This window comes from Gordionus sp. m RMFG-2023, chromosome 2 (genome assembly GCF_954871325.1).
Source record: "Gordionus sp. m RMFG-2023 chromosome 2, tfGorSpeb1-WG-v2, whole genome shotgun sequence".
NCBI classification, from domain to species: Eukaryota; Metazoa; Nematomorpha; class Gordioida; order Chordodea; family Parachordodidae; genus Gordionus; species Gordionus sp. m RMFG-2023.
The window spans coordinates 18,892,318-18,909,999 of record NC_088776.1 but is presented as its reverse complement, the minus strand read 5'-3'; the positions used below and the strand labels follow the sequence as shown (position 1 = coordinate 18,909,999).

At 26.8% G+C, this 17,682-nt stretch overlaps 1 protein-coding gene and 1 long non-coding RNA gene across 2 annotated transcripts; one reads left to right on the top strand and one right to left on the bottom strand.

The window, feature by feature from the left end:
- The first annotated feature begins 1,640 nt into the window (after positions 1 to 1,640).
- On the top strand, positions 1,641 to 11,132 carry LOC135925227 (uncharacterized). The gene is made up of 3 exons (XR_010571586.1): positions 1,641 to 1,982; positions 10,156 to 10,244; positions 11,006 to 11,132. It is a non-coding gene; the product is annotated as an uncharacterized LOC135925227 (long non-coding RNA).
- On the bottom strand, positions 3,853 to 5,802 carry LOC135925392 (uncharacterized). Its single transcript, XM_065460683.1, has one exon. It carries the CDS (start codon positions 5,800 to 5,802, stop codon positions 3,853 to 3,855), a length of 1,950 nt encoding a protein of 649 aa, XP_065316755.1.
- Positions 11,133 to 17,682: the final 6,550 nt, after the last annotated feature.

The window sequence follows — 17,682 nt, the reverse complement described above, 5'->3', positions numbered from 1 at the left end:
AAATAATAAATATAATAAAAAAAAATTAAAAAATCACAGGCTTGTGACCAAGATAATATACATAGTGAGTACTTGAAGACCGATTCAAAGTTGTGTGGAGATCTTCTTCCCAATTATTACCAAAGTTTAGCAAGGAGGGGCATGTTCATTTGATTGACTCACGGCTATTTGGATTAAATTTTCTAAAATAAAGAACCCAAAATATCTTGAAGACCGGTTAGGGGGGGGGGTGGATCTCATTAAATTTGGTAGTTTATAAAATATTCGTAAATATTATTCTAAACAGACTTAGACCGATAGTGGAACCTATTTTTGTTGAGGTATCGTTTAGGAAAGGGCATAACTCAATCAAAGCCATTCTCGTTAAAATTTCAAATCGAGAAAGCAATAATACGAAAAAGTTAATTGGTTATCATTGTAATTGATTTTAAGAAAGATTTATTCTATTCTTCATGCAAGTTTGTAGAGGCTTTGGAGAAAGTAGATACACCTACCCATTTGCTAAAATTATAAAAAATATCTATTAGAAGAACTACTCGTTCCAGCCAATTCACGCCGGTCGAAAATTCCCAAAAATTCCTGTACAAATTAGATTGAAGGAATACACTTTATCTCCTCTACTATTTAATTTTATTACGAATTATATTATAAAAAAGTTAAAATATTATGCTCGAAACGGTTGACCAATGGAAATCTAAATATTCTTGCGTTTGTTGATGACCTTTGTCTGATTGGAGAATCAATACCAGATTTTCAATTCCCAGTGGACAGCTTTATCGTAAAAGCTAAGCTGAATTTTTTGGTTTAGAAATAAATATTGATAAAACAAATATGATGACCTTATTCTTCATCCCACCACATTTGAAACCTAAAGATACAAGAGAGGACAGTTGCGGAAGTAAACCTAAAATATCTAGGAGTAATTCTAGATAGGAAAGGAACGACCAAACAAGATTTAATGGTTAAATTAAATAAAGCCAGAGCCAAATATAGATCCTTTATGAAGATATGGTCATCCAACCAAATATATATTCAGCTAAAGATCTGATTTTTTAAAATTCTAATACTTGCTTCCCTACATTATGGCATTTAAACATGGAACGATACAAATTGGATAATAAAAAGACATTGTTGCAATATACAGTTAAATTTGTTTCAGAGCAGATTATGCTTATTCAAATTTTTTGATATTAATTTTAAAGATAGCCTTTAATTTAACAGACAATGTAAATGAATATTTAAGAAAGGATATTTGGTTTATTATAAAAATAATTTTGGTTTATATAAATTTTTGAATAATATTATCAGACATAATTTATTATGTTATAATCGGATGATGATAATTTTATACAAAAGAAACAATTTTTATAATTGAAGAGACTTTAATTTTTTTTACTTTTACTTAATTTTTTCGCATATAATTTTAATTTTTTACTTTTACTTTTTCTAAATTAATTTTTTTTTTCATGTTTTCCCTTTATATTAATTTATTATATAATTTATAATTAATTATTAGTATTTAATAAAGGATTCAAAACTATAATTTTAGTATTTAAATATATTTTATTTTATTTTTTTAGGTTCCAACTTTTCTATATATGACAGACATAATCATTTATAAACAAATTTCTAAGATATATCACCAAAACTTTTTTCCCTTTGAATACAACAAACAATATGCTATGGGCCAGATGCGACATATTCCCTTTATTGAAGGCAAGAATATAGGAAAACTGAACTAGTAGGTCATATTCTTAGGCAAGCCCCAAACCTTATGTATCAAGCATTAATCAAAGTATCCCCGGAGGAATCATCCCACAAATCATTTCTAACATACAAAAATAGTTGGTTCGGCAGGATAGCCAGATCAATAGCGGAGATAGGCTTATTCTGGGAATTCATTAAGTGGGCTTCTGCAGATGGAAGAACCTTTAAAATTCGCTAATCTACGATCATCTGACGAATGACTGCTGAGTCGAGAGGTAATTATATATTTATTTTTAAGAAAAGATCTTTAAAGCTTTATTGACTGCTAGTCTTCTAAATTAATGATATCTAGTTTTAATGTTATCAATATTTTTGTTGTATATTATAATGATATTTTATTATCATCCGTAGTATAAAGATTAAAGTTCTTAATGACTAGTAAACCTATAGACCGAAATTAAGTAGATTAAGGGATATAAATTTGATTATTAGTTAGAAGTAGACTATGAGAACAAATGAAACATAAATAATTTTTCCGATTGCAAAGTGAAATTATAATATAACGTAAGAATAATCTATTACGCCATTATATGTCTTTTACTAATTGCAAAATACTTAATAAATACTTATGATTAATTTGACTAAATAAATAAATAGCTATTTGGAAGAAATAGTTTTTCTTGCCCTTTTTTCCCTCACACTCATAACTATACCTCACTATAATACTACAATTGGATAGTGGGTAATTCCACTCATTTTAATAACTATACACTGAGTTACAAGGTTTTTTGGCATCCTTGAGAAAAAAAATCGGTATAATTATATGCAGGGTGGGCCTCCATATAATTCACTTTAGCTCACTTTGGGCAGGTCTGTGACCATTGTGCTAGACAAGATAAGAATAGTTGCTTACGTTTGCCTTGCATAGAAAAAATATGAACATTTAAATTTTAATTTTGATAAAGAGGGTAATATAAGGTTAAAATTAAAAGTTAGAGATATAGGTTAGTGTTAAAATAAAAGACTTGATAGTAATAGGGTCAAAATTAAAAAAGTTTGAGTGATATAAGTTAGACTTAAAATTAAAAAATTAACGAGATTGGTTTAAAATTTAAATTAAACGGTTAGAAAGATATGAATTAGGGTTAACTTACATTAAAAATGGGTTTACTAAAATCTAGTCATGCTAACGAAACCCTGATTTGTAACATTGTATTTCGATATCTATTTAAACATTTTTTTCTATATAAGTGTAGATTAGATGATAATATTATTATTTTTTAATAAATAATACCAATGTATTTGAATATTATAGTTTTAACTCTCATTTACGTAGTCTGTCAATATTACATTAAAATAGAGTAGAAGTAGCGAAAGCTATTTTTTGAAATATGAACGCGTTATTTTTTTAAAAAAGTCGCTTAAATAATACTAATATATTAAAACCAAATTAGCTCACTTCATCCTTTAGAAATCTAAAATCAGAAAAATGTAAAAAATTAGGAATCTATCGAAAATAAAGTTTCGGTTTTTTAAATTAAAAAATATGAAGGAAACCTCAAGATTTTATTAAAATATTACTTTTACACAATATTTAAATTATAGTATAATAATAAAGGGTGCGATTCAATATTTATTGAACTATATAAACTTTGTTTGAATTTGGTACATATATTTTTCAAATGTGAAATCTAATCTAAGCCATATAACAACTGCTCTAGTTAAAAGCCCTATTAATTTTATTTCTTTATAGATCAATTTTATTACATGTAGTATACCTAGTATTTTTGAAAAAAAAATAGATGGGGATTACATCATTCCAATCAATATTCAAAAACTCAAATAATGAACTGCACTAATCAAACAGTGTAGATCCCACTCCAGCACACTATATATGAAAAAGATTATATAACAATAATATTCAATTATATGAATATTGATTATAACATTCAATTATAAAAATATTGATTAATAACATTCAATTACAAAAATATTGATTAACTAGTTTATTTTGTTCCCATAAATATTTTTTCAAAAATGACTATATAATTTCTAATAAATTAAATTTAAAATTTTGTAATAATATAGTGTGTTGAGCGAATTTTTTTTTGGTATATGTAGTCCTATAAAAGGATTTTTTTGGTATTATAAACTTTGACGAAACCCTATAATTGATTTCCTTTTCTTTGTTAAATTTGATAAACAGGGTATAATTCCCCTAGGGCGATAAATGTTTCTATAATTGATTATAGGCAAAGTGGACCTTTTTTTATTGTTTTTATCGAGTTGCTTAAAATAATCTTCATTAAAATTGTTAAATCTATTCCTGAACCTACTTCGAAAGCAACATATTTTGCGCATAAAAGTGATGAAATTTTGTTTGTAATGCTCGTTGAAGTAGAAGTAAACCAAAACGTTGGCCCAGGTAGATATCATAGCAAATAGGATACATAATTTTCTTAACCATCTAAATTTGCGGGAGTGAATAAAATGGGTTAAGGGAGTGAACTCCTCCATAAGTTTGATTATGTGCAATGGCAGCCAGGATGTGGCAAAAAGAATTATTATACCTAAAATCATAAGTACAGCCCGACGTTTCTGGATACTAGTACCTTGTCGGAACAGGGATATAGTGTTCGCTCGTTTACTTAGAATTTTATAGATATTAGAATGACAATTGGGGTATGTTCTTTGCAAGCGTTTATCGTGGATGGAATGAATTTTGTATTTGGCTTTCTCGTAGTCCACTTTTATCATCTTGGGAGTGTTTGAATTTGCCACTACTGGTTTAAAGGCGGGATTAAGATGAGGGAGGTATCTAAGTTGATTATAAACAGAATAACCGGAATTAGGTACGGAGGTAGAATTCTGCTGCATGTAATGTAAAGGCAAACTAATTTTGTGGTTTTTATCAGGGGGGGTGTTATCATTTTCGTTTAAATTGTTTGCACATTTTTTCTTAGGCGTTCCACAACCCTGGCCTCCACTGATACGTATTTTGATAGGTTCTTTTGGGTTTATATTATTTTCATTGCAACTTCCCTCTCTACGATGGGTGGAATCATCTGTAAGGGCGGCCATTATTTTGCCATACAAAATTCCGACCACTATCAAAGGCACTAAATAACCCACTATGACGTCTATCAAATATATCGGCCTCAATTCAGTTATACGAAATTGACAATTTTTAGGAATAACTTTCTTACGGGTTGGTAATATAAAGTTGCTTGTGGAACTGGAGGAAACTAATTTTGAACTTAATCTTTTGGCCAATCTTGAAATGATCGTAGTTATATCTTTGCTTATGTTTTGCATCAAAGTATCTTTTTCCAAACTAATGTTTTGTATATTATCACCTAAAAAATTATCCTTAAATATATCTTTAATCCATGCATGTCTTTTATATATTACGAATTTTTTGTTATTATTATTAATATAATAATTCAATCGATTCTTAGAAATATTTTCATGGTAAGATTGCGGAAATTGATTGTAACTTGTAATTTTGTGAGGGATTATAAAGGCATCCTCGAAAGATATGAATGAACTGTTGTAATGATAGGGCACCACTGTTTTATCAAGATACTGTGAGACCGAAGGTTGATAAAACCGTTGAAATAAAAACGTGGTTATTGAAATTCCGTATATGATAGAAGTTGACCATATAGTGAACACTGTCAAAATGGAATGCCTTATGGAAAATGGGGCCCTTTTAAAAGGATTTACGAGTGCTCTGTGCCTTTCAGCTGCTAGGGCGACCATAGTATATATGCTATTGATGCACGCTATTTCCGCGAGAACAAAGTTGAGAATGACGATTCTACATGATTTTAAGTTCCCAATGAACAAATTAACTGATGATGGGAATGGCGTGGGTCTTAACAAAGAAGTTAAGGCGAACAAGGGAGTAACTACTCCGGATAGAAGCAGATCGGATATTGATATGGAAAGTATATAGATGTTTATCGGTTTCCTTAACATTCTCTTATCGATGACACATATGAAAAGGACCAAAAAACAGTTTAAGGTCAAGCTTACAATAGAATTGAGGGAGAGCAATATTCCGAAGGTCATTTCCGATAAAATGAAATTCATTTGATAAACTGAACTGGGTTGATAGTTGATTGTCGATTCTATGTTCCAATTTCTAATTCTATGAGATATTGTAATTGCTACTTATTTGAAACTGAAAATTATAAAATATTATTTATTAAACAAGTCAATTAATATTTGTCGGTGATTTTAAACTTTTCTGCCTATTATAAAATAATTTATTACCATCAATGCTGCCTAAAAAGAAATAATTTTTATTTATTTAATTAAGAAGATTATCCAAATTATAATAAATAAATATAGAAACTTTATAATCTTGCTTGACATCAAAAATATATTGATATTATTTTGATAATTTATAATCTTTTTCAACAAATCCCCCCAAAATAAGGATTTATGTATTATTTAATTTTGTTGCAAAAATAAATTGGGTAAATCTCTCCGAGGAATTCGTACGAGTATTTAGAGCGGAAAAATTATATTATAAAGGGTTTAACCTTTCTATTAAGAAATCGATTGGATTATTTTATCATTTTCTATTGTTAATATAATTTTAAACGTTCTTTTTCCTAAAGTTCAAAAAAAATATAAATTGAAAACACGTTTGGAGATCCGAAACTCATGTAAGTGAGAAATAGCTTGGGGGTGGAAGGGGGGATCTAGGCCTAGCCTAGATTTTTAAAATTATTTTATTTTAAATACTGTAATATTTTGGATGATTTCAAAAAAAAATTGAAAAATTGTTAATTGATATATAAAATTGTAATTGATTTTTAAAAAATTCGACTTGGCTCACCTGAATCGGGTATGTAATACTTTTTTTTAATTTTATGGCCCTCTCAGGGAACTTTGCTATATTTATAGAAATATTTTTAATAATAAATGATGGAATACTATAGTAAGATGTGAAATGAAAATTCAAAAAGTTTTCTCGAGGATTGTATATTATTATAGTAAAATAAATATTAAGAGCCATTAAAGTAAGGCTACTTAGCTTAATTCAATTTCGGATTCATGACAGTATTATAATAATATTTTTAAAAATCAATCCTTATTTGAAGATTTATAAAATATATATATTGTTATTTGATGGAAACGATATATTTTAAATTATTAATGGAATTTAAAAAAAAATTTTATTGAATCTTTTTTATTTCCTTAAAATATTTGGTTGTTGTGTAAGGTTGTATAGTGACGAGTGAATCAGAAATTTCTCCTTCATTTGATGATAGATGAATTAATAATTTTCTTATATAGTTGTGAACCAAAAATTTAGTTTTCATTTAATGAGAGGTGGTTCCTATATTTTCCATTATTTAAAAGAAAAACGCTAATACATACCTTGAATATGGACTAATAATTGAGTAGGGCAATAATACGTTAACATGCTATGCAATCTAAAATAAGTTAAGCAAAACCTTCATCTACCAATATTTTATAAAGAAGTAACAAAAAATATAGATAAAAAGTCAACTTTCTGATTCATTCATCATCAAAGAAGATATATCTGATTCGCCCGTCATTCTTGTTGGGTTAGATATTAGTAAAATAATATTGATAAATAGCATGAGGGGATTTTATAAAATGTAGACAAGTGGATAGTGAAAATATTTTCGTGGAGGAGGGGGGGGGGTGTTACGAACTTGTTTCTTTTGCCCAGCCTTCAACTGAGTTTAGCTTATTATATAATTTCGAATTAAAGATTTTTGTTTAAAATATTTCTTCTGTTCCCTTCGTTATTTTTACCATATAAAAATTATGTCTCTCATCTTCGTGAAGTTGGCCGAATAATTTAAAGCCCTAATTCTCTATAATATTTAGTGCTTTATTAGTTCCTATGAATACTTCAATATGTTTAGTAGCTAGTGTAAATAAAAATAATCAATAAAACAAAATGTACCAGTTTTACGATTAAAATGGACTGAATCATGAATTATGAAAACCTTCATCAAAGTTTAGGGCTTAATATTGAATGCTTGGGCAGAGTATAAAGGGGGTTATTAACGAAAAAAAGGAAAATTACCATAATTGACATCAAGCCAGTTCTAAAATATATAAAGTATAAGCACCATATATCTATTTTGGGGTAGTATTTAGTGCCTGATTAGTATTAATTAGTTTTGTCAGCCACCAAAAGAAACTGAATTATATGCCAATTTAAAATACTTTAGATGTTATTACAGTCAACCAAAATTTTGGCACGCACTATATTTGAAACCTATATCAATTCATTAAGTAGTGCTTAATTAGTACATTTTAGGGGAAGTCTGTTTGTAAATAATTTAAAGAAGAAATAAACTTATTGAGTATCAAGGTTTGTTTAATTAGGCCACTGGTATATTGAATCGTTCACTCTTTTAGTTTATTATATGTTTATTCATATATTTATATTTTTTATTCATTTTTGATCAATATTATTTCAAGATTTTTGTTTTTATACATTTTTCCATCGATTTCTCGTAATCATAAAAATAAATAGTATTCTCAAACAGAATAAGAAGAAAAAAATATCATAATTTGGCATCAAACCAGAACGAAATTATAAAAGTATTGAATATCAGAGTTGTGCCAATATTTATTGCCTGATTAGTATAATCATTAATTCGTGACTCATTAATTTTGTCAATCATTTTCACCAATTATTAATAGTGGCGTACTGGCTTTTACAATCTCAGGGGGCTCAAAAATTATTTTCTTAAAATTACCTGAATTTTTTTAGCTAATAATTTCAAATTGACCTTTTTTTTATTACTAAACCAAAATGAGCAAAAAGAGGAAATCCAAATAAGAATTCCCCTCCTCTCCCCTCTTTTTTTAAGTATTCAAAGTAGTCTTATTTTTATTATGCAAATCTCCTATCCTTCTAAGATTATTTTAATCTCCTTCCATTATATAATTTAAGAAATATTCACTGTTATGCACTGTTATGCAAATAAAATGGATATTATACTATATATCTGCTGCGAGTGAATGTAGGGAATCAAACACAACCTGAACCAAACCTTTGAACCGGTATCAACCGTTATATTTAATGAGCCTAAACCGACCTGAACCATTGAAAAATTGTCACCCGAACCTGAAACTAACCTTTAAAAATGCCGGAGAACCGATTTGAACCTTTTGATATTTTGACTCTTTAAAAGATGATTAATAATCAACTTTGGCTGATAAATCAGTAATTATTTTTAGATATTTTTTTATATTGCTATTTGACAGTGCCAGCTATCCTAGCTAGTATATTAAGTCATAAAATTAATTCTTTCTCCTATAGAATGTTGGAAATATTTTAATTGTATACGGCTTAATATTATTTTTTTATGAATAACGATAAAATTTTAAAAGATATTCCTTTCTTTACATAATTTTAATACGCTAGTAGTTTAAAGAGATTTATAAAGGTTCAAATCGAACAGATATTATTATTTTTAAGATCAGAACCTAAAACTTGAATCGTTATTTTTATCTAAACCTAAACCTGAACCGAGCCGATATTCGAAAAATAATTGAGTTTTTTTTTATTATAATTTCATATTTATTATAACTTATAAATTATATCGTAATTTATTAGATGATTCAATTTGAATGCTACTAACGGAAAATTAGAATTATGATTATACTTAGACTATCAGAAGATGTTTTTTATATATTTAGTTATGTATATTATATAGGAGTATATTATACGCGAAATAATTTTAAAATTTTTTACTTTTACTTTTGTTTTTACATTTTTTTTAGCTTACTTTTAATTTTAACTTTTTTAGTTTTTTCGAAATATTTTTTTTTGTATAATTTTTTTTGTATAATTTTTCTTGTTTTAATATTTATAATTCTTTGTTTTAATAAGGTTACGATGAAGTAATTGAAAATATGATTTATTATTAAAGGTATTTAATTTTAGATATAGGGGACACAGGGGTAAAACGATTAGTATTTTTCATTTTTACCATAATATTTTGAAATATTAACAAACAGAACAAATTATATATTTATTTGTAGTCAAATCCACAAAAAAAAAGTATGACTCTCTACCTATAATACTTTAAAAGTTGTGATTAAATATGTAAGGTGTGTCATTTTTACTATTTTACCCCATTACAGGGTAAAGTGGCTATGCAGCAGGGTAAAGTAGTTAAATCAAATTGAACATAAATATATTGTTTAATTAAAAATAAACTAATCAGTACAATATCAGAATGGAAAAATTATATCAAAAATAGCACATTTTGAGTGTACCCATTTTAGGAAAATAGTATACATTACAATTATTCTTCCTTTTTGCGACTATCTTAAAATTTTATTCCAAATAACACAAAAACTACTGATTAATGTTCTTTTTTTTTAAAAAATATCTTATTATGGTATAGACGTTAATATTTAAATATTATCTTTTTACAGCTTAAATCAGATGGAACATTTTAACCGTTTTACATATAACAACCCCCAAGGTGATCTATATTGTACAAATCGTTATTGCGTGACTTCAAGTAGCTAAAAACTTTTGATAAATTTTATTTTATAGCTATGGCTAGGCAAATTTTTAAACTCTGAGCAATATATTTTGTTAAAAGCAAAAAATATTAGATGGTGATTTTTATAATTTTTGGGTAAAAAACATTTTCTTGGTAAAATATGTCAAACCAGAAAAGTTTTTCAAAAGATGAAAATAGGTGAGAAATTAGATATAAAAATACATCATCACACCAAATTTAAGGTCTTTATGCACAATGGTTAAGGAGTTATTCGCGTTAACATTGTTACCTCAATCGCTTTAACCCGGTCTCCCCTAATTATTTCTATCTTATGTTATTAATTTTATTCATTACAATATTCAACTTTCACCAACCTTATATTTTTAAGGTTGGTATCTTATATTAAAATAATAAGCAGGCCTATTGAAGTGTGACATGCATAGGGGAGATTAGGGCTACTAGGTGCAAGGGGCTTGTCAGTTAAGCATATTTTATTTTAAAACCAGAAATGTTTAGAAGTTCAAATTTAATTATATAATAGCATTATATAATAGCATTATATAATAGGTAAATATTTTATGCCCATCAACTATTTATATTTTTTTATGATAAAATGTGTCTTTTAGGTTAAAATTAAAACGTTTTTACACCACAATATTAGCTGGCATTAAGATAAAGATTTTAAAAATAATAAAATTCACTTTATATGAAATTTAAAACCCTCTTTTCGCATTTCAGAAAGTTTCATAATCATATATCATGTTTAAATATTTTAGATGGTATCCGTATATTAATAACTAGGGGCTGATAGAATCAGGGCTATTCGGATCAATCAAATTAGGCTTACAAATATGACATATTATAATATATTTATATAATAATATAAAATAAGTATTCATTGACCACTATTATATATTTAAATCAATTCTATATATGATAATGCAATAAAATTAGGAAAAAATATAAAAATTTATTAAAAATTTTACACATTTTTTATAATGTCGTATTTATATGAATTATTTTTATAATAAATGATATATTTATTTCAATCATTGTCCATTAATGGAATAACAATATAATAGGAGGCTTAATAAAATAATTGAAATTGCAAATCCCGAGTATAGGGATTGGCGTAAATATTTATTTTTACTGAGGAAAAAGTATATAATATATTTTAAAAATTAATCAATGCATAAGATTAGGTAGATGATTGGGCTATCTTATTGTATTTTGAAAATTAAAATACAACAATTAATTTCGGACCTATGATGATTTTGACAAAAATTACGCTGACTAACCCTGATCCCTATTTGTTAAACTGGAAAAAACGATTTTAAAGTTTAGATTCAAAAACTAAAAATAACTAAATAAAAAATTGGGGTAATTCATAATACTACTTCCTAATGTAAAAAATTTATATGAGCAATATATTTGATAAAATCAAAATGCAAGTTATTTATTTTTTTTCTAAAAATAGTCCATTTCAATTTAAGTGAATTTATTTATTAAATTCAAAATAAATCAAAGTAACTTAACCACAATATGCTTAAATTATTTACTATATCGAGGAACAGTAAACCTTATTACTAATTTAATCATAGAAATAATTTAACTGAATAAAAAATTCTAACGTATTCAAAAATTATTTCTAAGTCTAGTTTTAAATTTCTTGGTCATTATCTTAAAATCCACTTTTTACTCAAAAATATTGAAGATGTCGAGTGTCACCCAAATTTTGGACCGACGAATAATTGTTTCTAATTTATTTAGTGGTAATATTATGTCGTGTTTGGATATGGAAATTTTTGATTTAATATCGGGCGCATTTTTGACGAAATGGTATTCCAGAAAGTGTAGAATAAGGGAAAAGGGGGCTATTTCAGGCATTTTTGATTTAAAGGACAATAAAATTGTGAAAATAAGCCTTTTCGCATCATAAAACAATAATTTTATCACGCTAAATAATTTTTGGCTCAAGTATTTCCGAATGAAAATAACGAAAACCATTTTTGTCCGGATGTACCACATAGCGGGGTAATCTAGAATACAACCCGCGGTATTTTTTAACATATTTTTTGGCTTGATTTTAAAAATAATTCTAAAATCGACAAATTATATTAAACTTTATTAATAAAAGTGAAAGTTCCATATGCCCATCTTTTACAAACCCCAGAAATAGAAATGTAATTAACCTATGGTTTAAGTATTTAGGAAAGAGAAATTTAAATAGAAATTCTAAATATAATTCGTGACAATTTAATAGGTTTCGATTTAAAATCAGGATAAATGATTATGAGAAATTATATCTTATTAAAAAAGCTTCTTAACGCATTCTAAACAAAATTCATGATAAATTGTTATATTTTATTTTTATTTAAATATAACATTATCATATTTATTTAATAAGTTGGTATTTGGATTCATGAAAATATATATGAGATATTATATCTATTTAAATCCTTCTTACCCAGATTTTCGAAATATAATTCATGACAAAGTTAAGAAATATTTATTATAGGTATTGTACTTTTTATATATGAAATAAAACAGTGATATTAAGCATAATTAGAACTGTCATAAAAGCATTGTAATTTTTTTGATTAGAAAAAATAACTTTTTTAGGATAACAAAGATATAATTTTGCAGCTTCAACTACAAAAATTCTTTAAAACACTTTGTGTGGAAACCTATTAAAACATTTTTTGCCTGGAGATGGTATTATAAGTAAAGCAGGGAGCCCAACTTCATTGTGCTTTTTAGAATTAGATATATAATCCTGAATTGTTGATTTAGAAATAGACATAATGTCTGTTATGGTTCTAATAGATAGTTAGTTCTCGTGCATTTTGAAAATTTAATTATAATCTGTAATATTGCTAGTGATACTATTATTATTTTTCTTTATATAATCTCTCATTGTATTTTATTAAGATAAAAAAATAATACTGAAAACAATTGAATGATTTAAAAATTTAGTGTCCGCCATGCCCCAGAGGAAGAATCTTCATAAATAAGATCATTATCATATAAATCCTTGTTCAAAGTCCTTGAAATCTTATATATTATTAAGGACTCAAAGTTGATCATAGTATCAATTTTAATGTATAGATATAGAACTTGAATAAAATTTTAAACGAAAAAATCTTGTTCTTTTTTAACTTTTAATTATAAAAAAAAGTTTTTTTGTTTTAAAATTTTTTCAAATCGTTCAAACTGCATTTTTTTTACAAAATAATCATAATATATTATATAACTACTAGTTACAAATTTCAAGTCTCAAATTGAAATAGTTTTAAAATAAGAAGGCTTTCCGGAATTATCCCATGTTCAAAATTGTCCCGATCTCCCCTACCTTAGAAATCTGCAAAAGTAGGCCCGGCCCGTTCCCGGCGGGCCCAATATTTTAAAATAAAATTCGGGCTGGGTCGGGTCGGGCCTGAAGATTATTTTTAAATATATTTAAATTTATCAATTTTATATTGAATTTTTTATGTAAAATAAAAATATTTTATTTTATTTATAGAACTAGACGCCATATAACATATGTCTTTTATTTTGAGTAATTTTAAAAATTAATTTCTATATTTAAATAAGTTAGGGCCGGGCCGGTAAATTTTCTAAAAAAAATTCGAGTTCGGACCAGGCCGGTAAAACTTATTTTAAAAAAATTCGGGCCGGGCTTGAAAAATTAGACCCGTTGCAGATCACTACTACCTATCCTATACTCAGACAATATTGGCCGTAAACTTTTGTGTATTTTATAATTTAGATAAAAAATCTATAAAAACGGATATAAATTTGAATTATTTTAACAGTTGTAGGCATGTTTCCATCGAAATCAGATTTTTAGATTTAAAAATTCGCGAGTCCGAATCACAATATGGCATATATATTAGTTATGAGTAAAAATTAATTTTTGAAAAGAGGGAACGGGTTTTAGGAGAATAGGGGGTAAAAATAAGGCGTGAAAGCCGATGGTTAGAGTAAATCTCATAATTTAACTTTAGGTTAGAGGAAAATATGTGCTAAGAGAAAGTAAATTAAAAGAATTGCCATAATACTAGAGTTTAAACCGTGCACAAATCGATTACTGGGCTTCAAAAGTTCTCGACTATTTTTAAAAAAATCCTCAGTTACGATAACACAATGTGGAGTATATATATAGCGCATAGATGTAGCCAGGAGGAGATATAAAGTTTTTTATCCAATCCCCCATCCCTCTCTTTTAGAACATTGTTAAAAAATATGTCCGATTTTATCTTGATAATAAATACATATTTAGAAATTGCTATCCTAATTTTAATCCCACTTGTCACCGATACTCTTGGTGTTTTTGATGAGGAATTCCTTAAATTTATTAGGTTATTTGGGAGAAAATTAAGCCATAATGGCGATATAATGAACTTCGATTTAAAGCAAGCCATTACGATGGCTATTCATCAATAGTGTGTTAAACAGCTAGATTTGAGCCGATTTTTAAAAACGGCTAACTCAATATTTTATTCAGATATTACGCATGCCCAAAGATTTTGAACAAAGATTTGGATATCTATTAGCGAAATTTCAAGGCTTAGGCAATATTTTTCTGGCTAAAATATTGGGCTAGCCGTTTTTAAAATTCGGCCCAATCGAGCTGTTTAACAATACTAATTAAAGTAATTGCATTGTTATTTATGGTTCCATATAGCAATGCAAGTAAGCATGTCACACCTTTTATTACCTAATTTAATTGTTTTTTTTTAAATTTAAATGTATATATATGTTAGTGGCAATGTCTTTTTTACAGGCAATGTATTTTTTTCTCCAACTTTAAATCATTCTTTGAGGGTGTTTTTTTAAATTTAAATATCGGATTTTTACTGGAAATGTACTCCCATTAGTGATCTGCATCGGGCCTAATTTTCAAGCCTGCCCTGGCCCGATTTTATTTAAATATAGAAATTAATTTTTATAATTACTCAAAATAAACGATATATATTATTTGTTGTCTACTTTCTATAAATTAAATCACATATTTTTATTTTACTTAAAAAATTTAATATAAAATTGATAAATTTAGATATACTTTAAAAAATTTCTAAGGCCGGACCCGACTCGGCCCAAATTTCCTTAAAAATATTAGGGCCGGCTCGACTCGGAGCCCGTTCGGGCCGGGCACGAGCCGGTCCTACTTTTGCAGATCTCTAACTCCCATCATTTTTGAAATGTCTACCCTACCCTATGAATTTCAGATATTTTGCCATAAAACTGTTAAACTTAAAATAAGTTATATTAGTCTTTCCAATTATAATATCTTAAAGACTAATGGCAAAATTGTCTACAATTCATAAAATAGGTATTCTAAGCCTGTTGGAATATATTTCCAATATAATCAGGCTTTCAAATTTAAAAAACACATTCAAAAATGCTTTAAAGATAAAACACTTCCGGATAAAACATTTTGCCGTTAACATATATATGCGCTACATCTATAACTTTTTTTAAATTCATTTTTAATAAAAAAAATTATTTAAAAAAAGGTTAAAATTAATAACCTTTCAATCATTTATATAGGGAAAACCGACCTAATCCTCCCTCACTCATCCCCTCATATCCTGGCTACGCAAAACGATATACGAATAAATATTTTGATCTCATAAATTTATTAATTATGATTGAGCTTGAGTAAAATATCTATAAAAATTGTGAATAGAATCATTTCGATTTAAAAAAAATTAATTAGAAGAAACAATTAGTATATAAAATTTCAAGATTCCCCGAGAAATTTGATAATTCAGATAAATAAGTGATGGGTTTGAATATGTAAATTTATTATAAAAAATTAATTGATTTACTTTAGAAAGAGGAATAATAATAATTAACAGCATCCTCCATAAATCATTCATAAGAATTTATAATTTGTTAATAAAAAATATGTAATAGAAGAATTTTTAAAAAAAATAAATTTGGTATAATAAATTACATTAATGACTCGTAAAATCTTTGTATTTTAAAATAAATAAAAGAATTAAATGATTATCATTTTTCATTTATTTATATATAATATATTCTCAGTAGGAAATATTTATAATGATTTGTAAAAATTTAAGTGTTTTGAAAATAATAGAATTAAAATAACCAAAATTTTATAAATGGTATCAAGTATCCAAAAATTTATAAAAAAATATTGAGAACCCATTTTTAGCTTTTTAACAAAATATTGAATTTCAATAGGCTAAACCCAACGTCATGATTTTCTAATATTTACATTATGATTTTATATTAACGGAGCAAGATTGATATAAATGTGTTATATTTATTAATATTTTAAATGAAGGGGATGAATGAAAAAATGGTTTAGTTTAGCTGGATAGGATCAATATCATAAATTAGAAAAATAAATATAAATAGCTTTAAAAATATTAATTATCGACATCTGTTTTTTGATTAATAAAAAATTAATTATTCAGCAAATGAAAGTTTTGTTCATATGTAAATTATAATTTGTCTTCAAACACTCGGGTTAACAATTAGATCCCAAACCCCCCCCCCCCCCTTCAAAAGATCACTTTCTTTTCCCGAATCACCAAGAGATGCTAATTATTTTTTTTCTTTTATCCTTGATCAAATTCCCCTCACCCTAGAAAAAATAACTAAAAAAATTGTTTCAATTCGTCGTCTCCCCAATCCTGACATAATTGTGAGGATAAAGCAGGGAACCAAATAGAACCACTTAGTCCATTGACCGTTATAATTTTTCTTTTAGGAAAGCCTCAAAAGGACAATAAAGTACTGTTATATACATTCGAACTGGTTTAAACATATTCATACGGTTACTAATGATTAGCATAATAATTTGATTTCCTATTCATGTTTTATAAAATAGAGAATCTCAATTTATTTCTCCTAACTCTTTACGTTTTATTCTTTATTTACATATATTTTAGATTATTATATCCTGAATAAAAAAAATTAAATTATGATTTCTCTAAAAATCAAAAAAAGCAGGATTAATCGAAATGAATTTCTTAGATACAGATTTGTAAAAACTTAATTTTAATATAAAAATAACCTTATACTTAACCTTGCATAACATATATATATATATAATATATACTAATATACCCGAGAATTAACATTATGCTAAATATTTTAAAACAATTTTATCTTCACAGTTTCCTGAATAATTATTGTCAAATACAGTAGTTATATCCTTTCTTATTCTGTTATTATTTCGTATTTAACGCTCTAGTTTAACCTCTTTTAAGTAATAAGGTCAAACTATTTCAAATGGCTGACGGATCCCCTAACCGATCAGTTAGAATCTCTTATACGGCAAAAGCTTAATATAGATATTATTCGTTCGAAACTGCTTTACTTTATCCATTCCCTCAATCAATTTCTTGAAAAGATTTCATGAGACGATTTCTGGGAAACTTTGACTCCCATAATAAGGCCCACTGCCAGATTATTC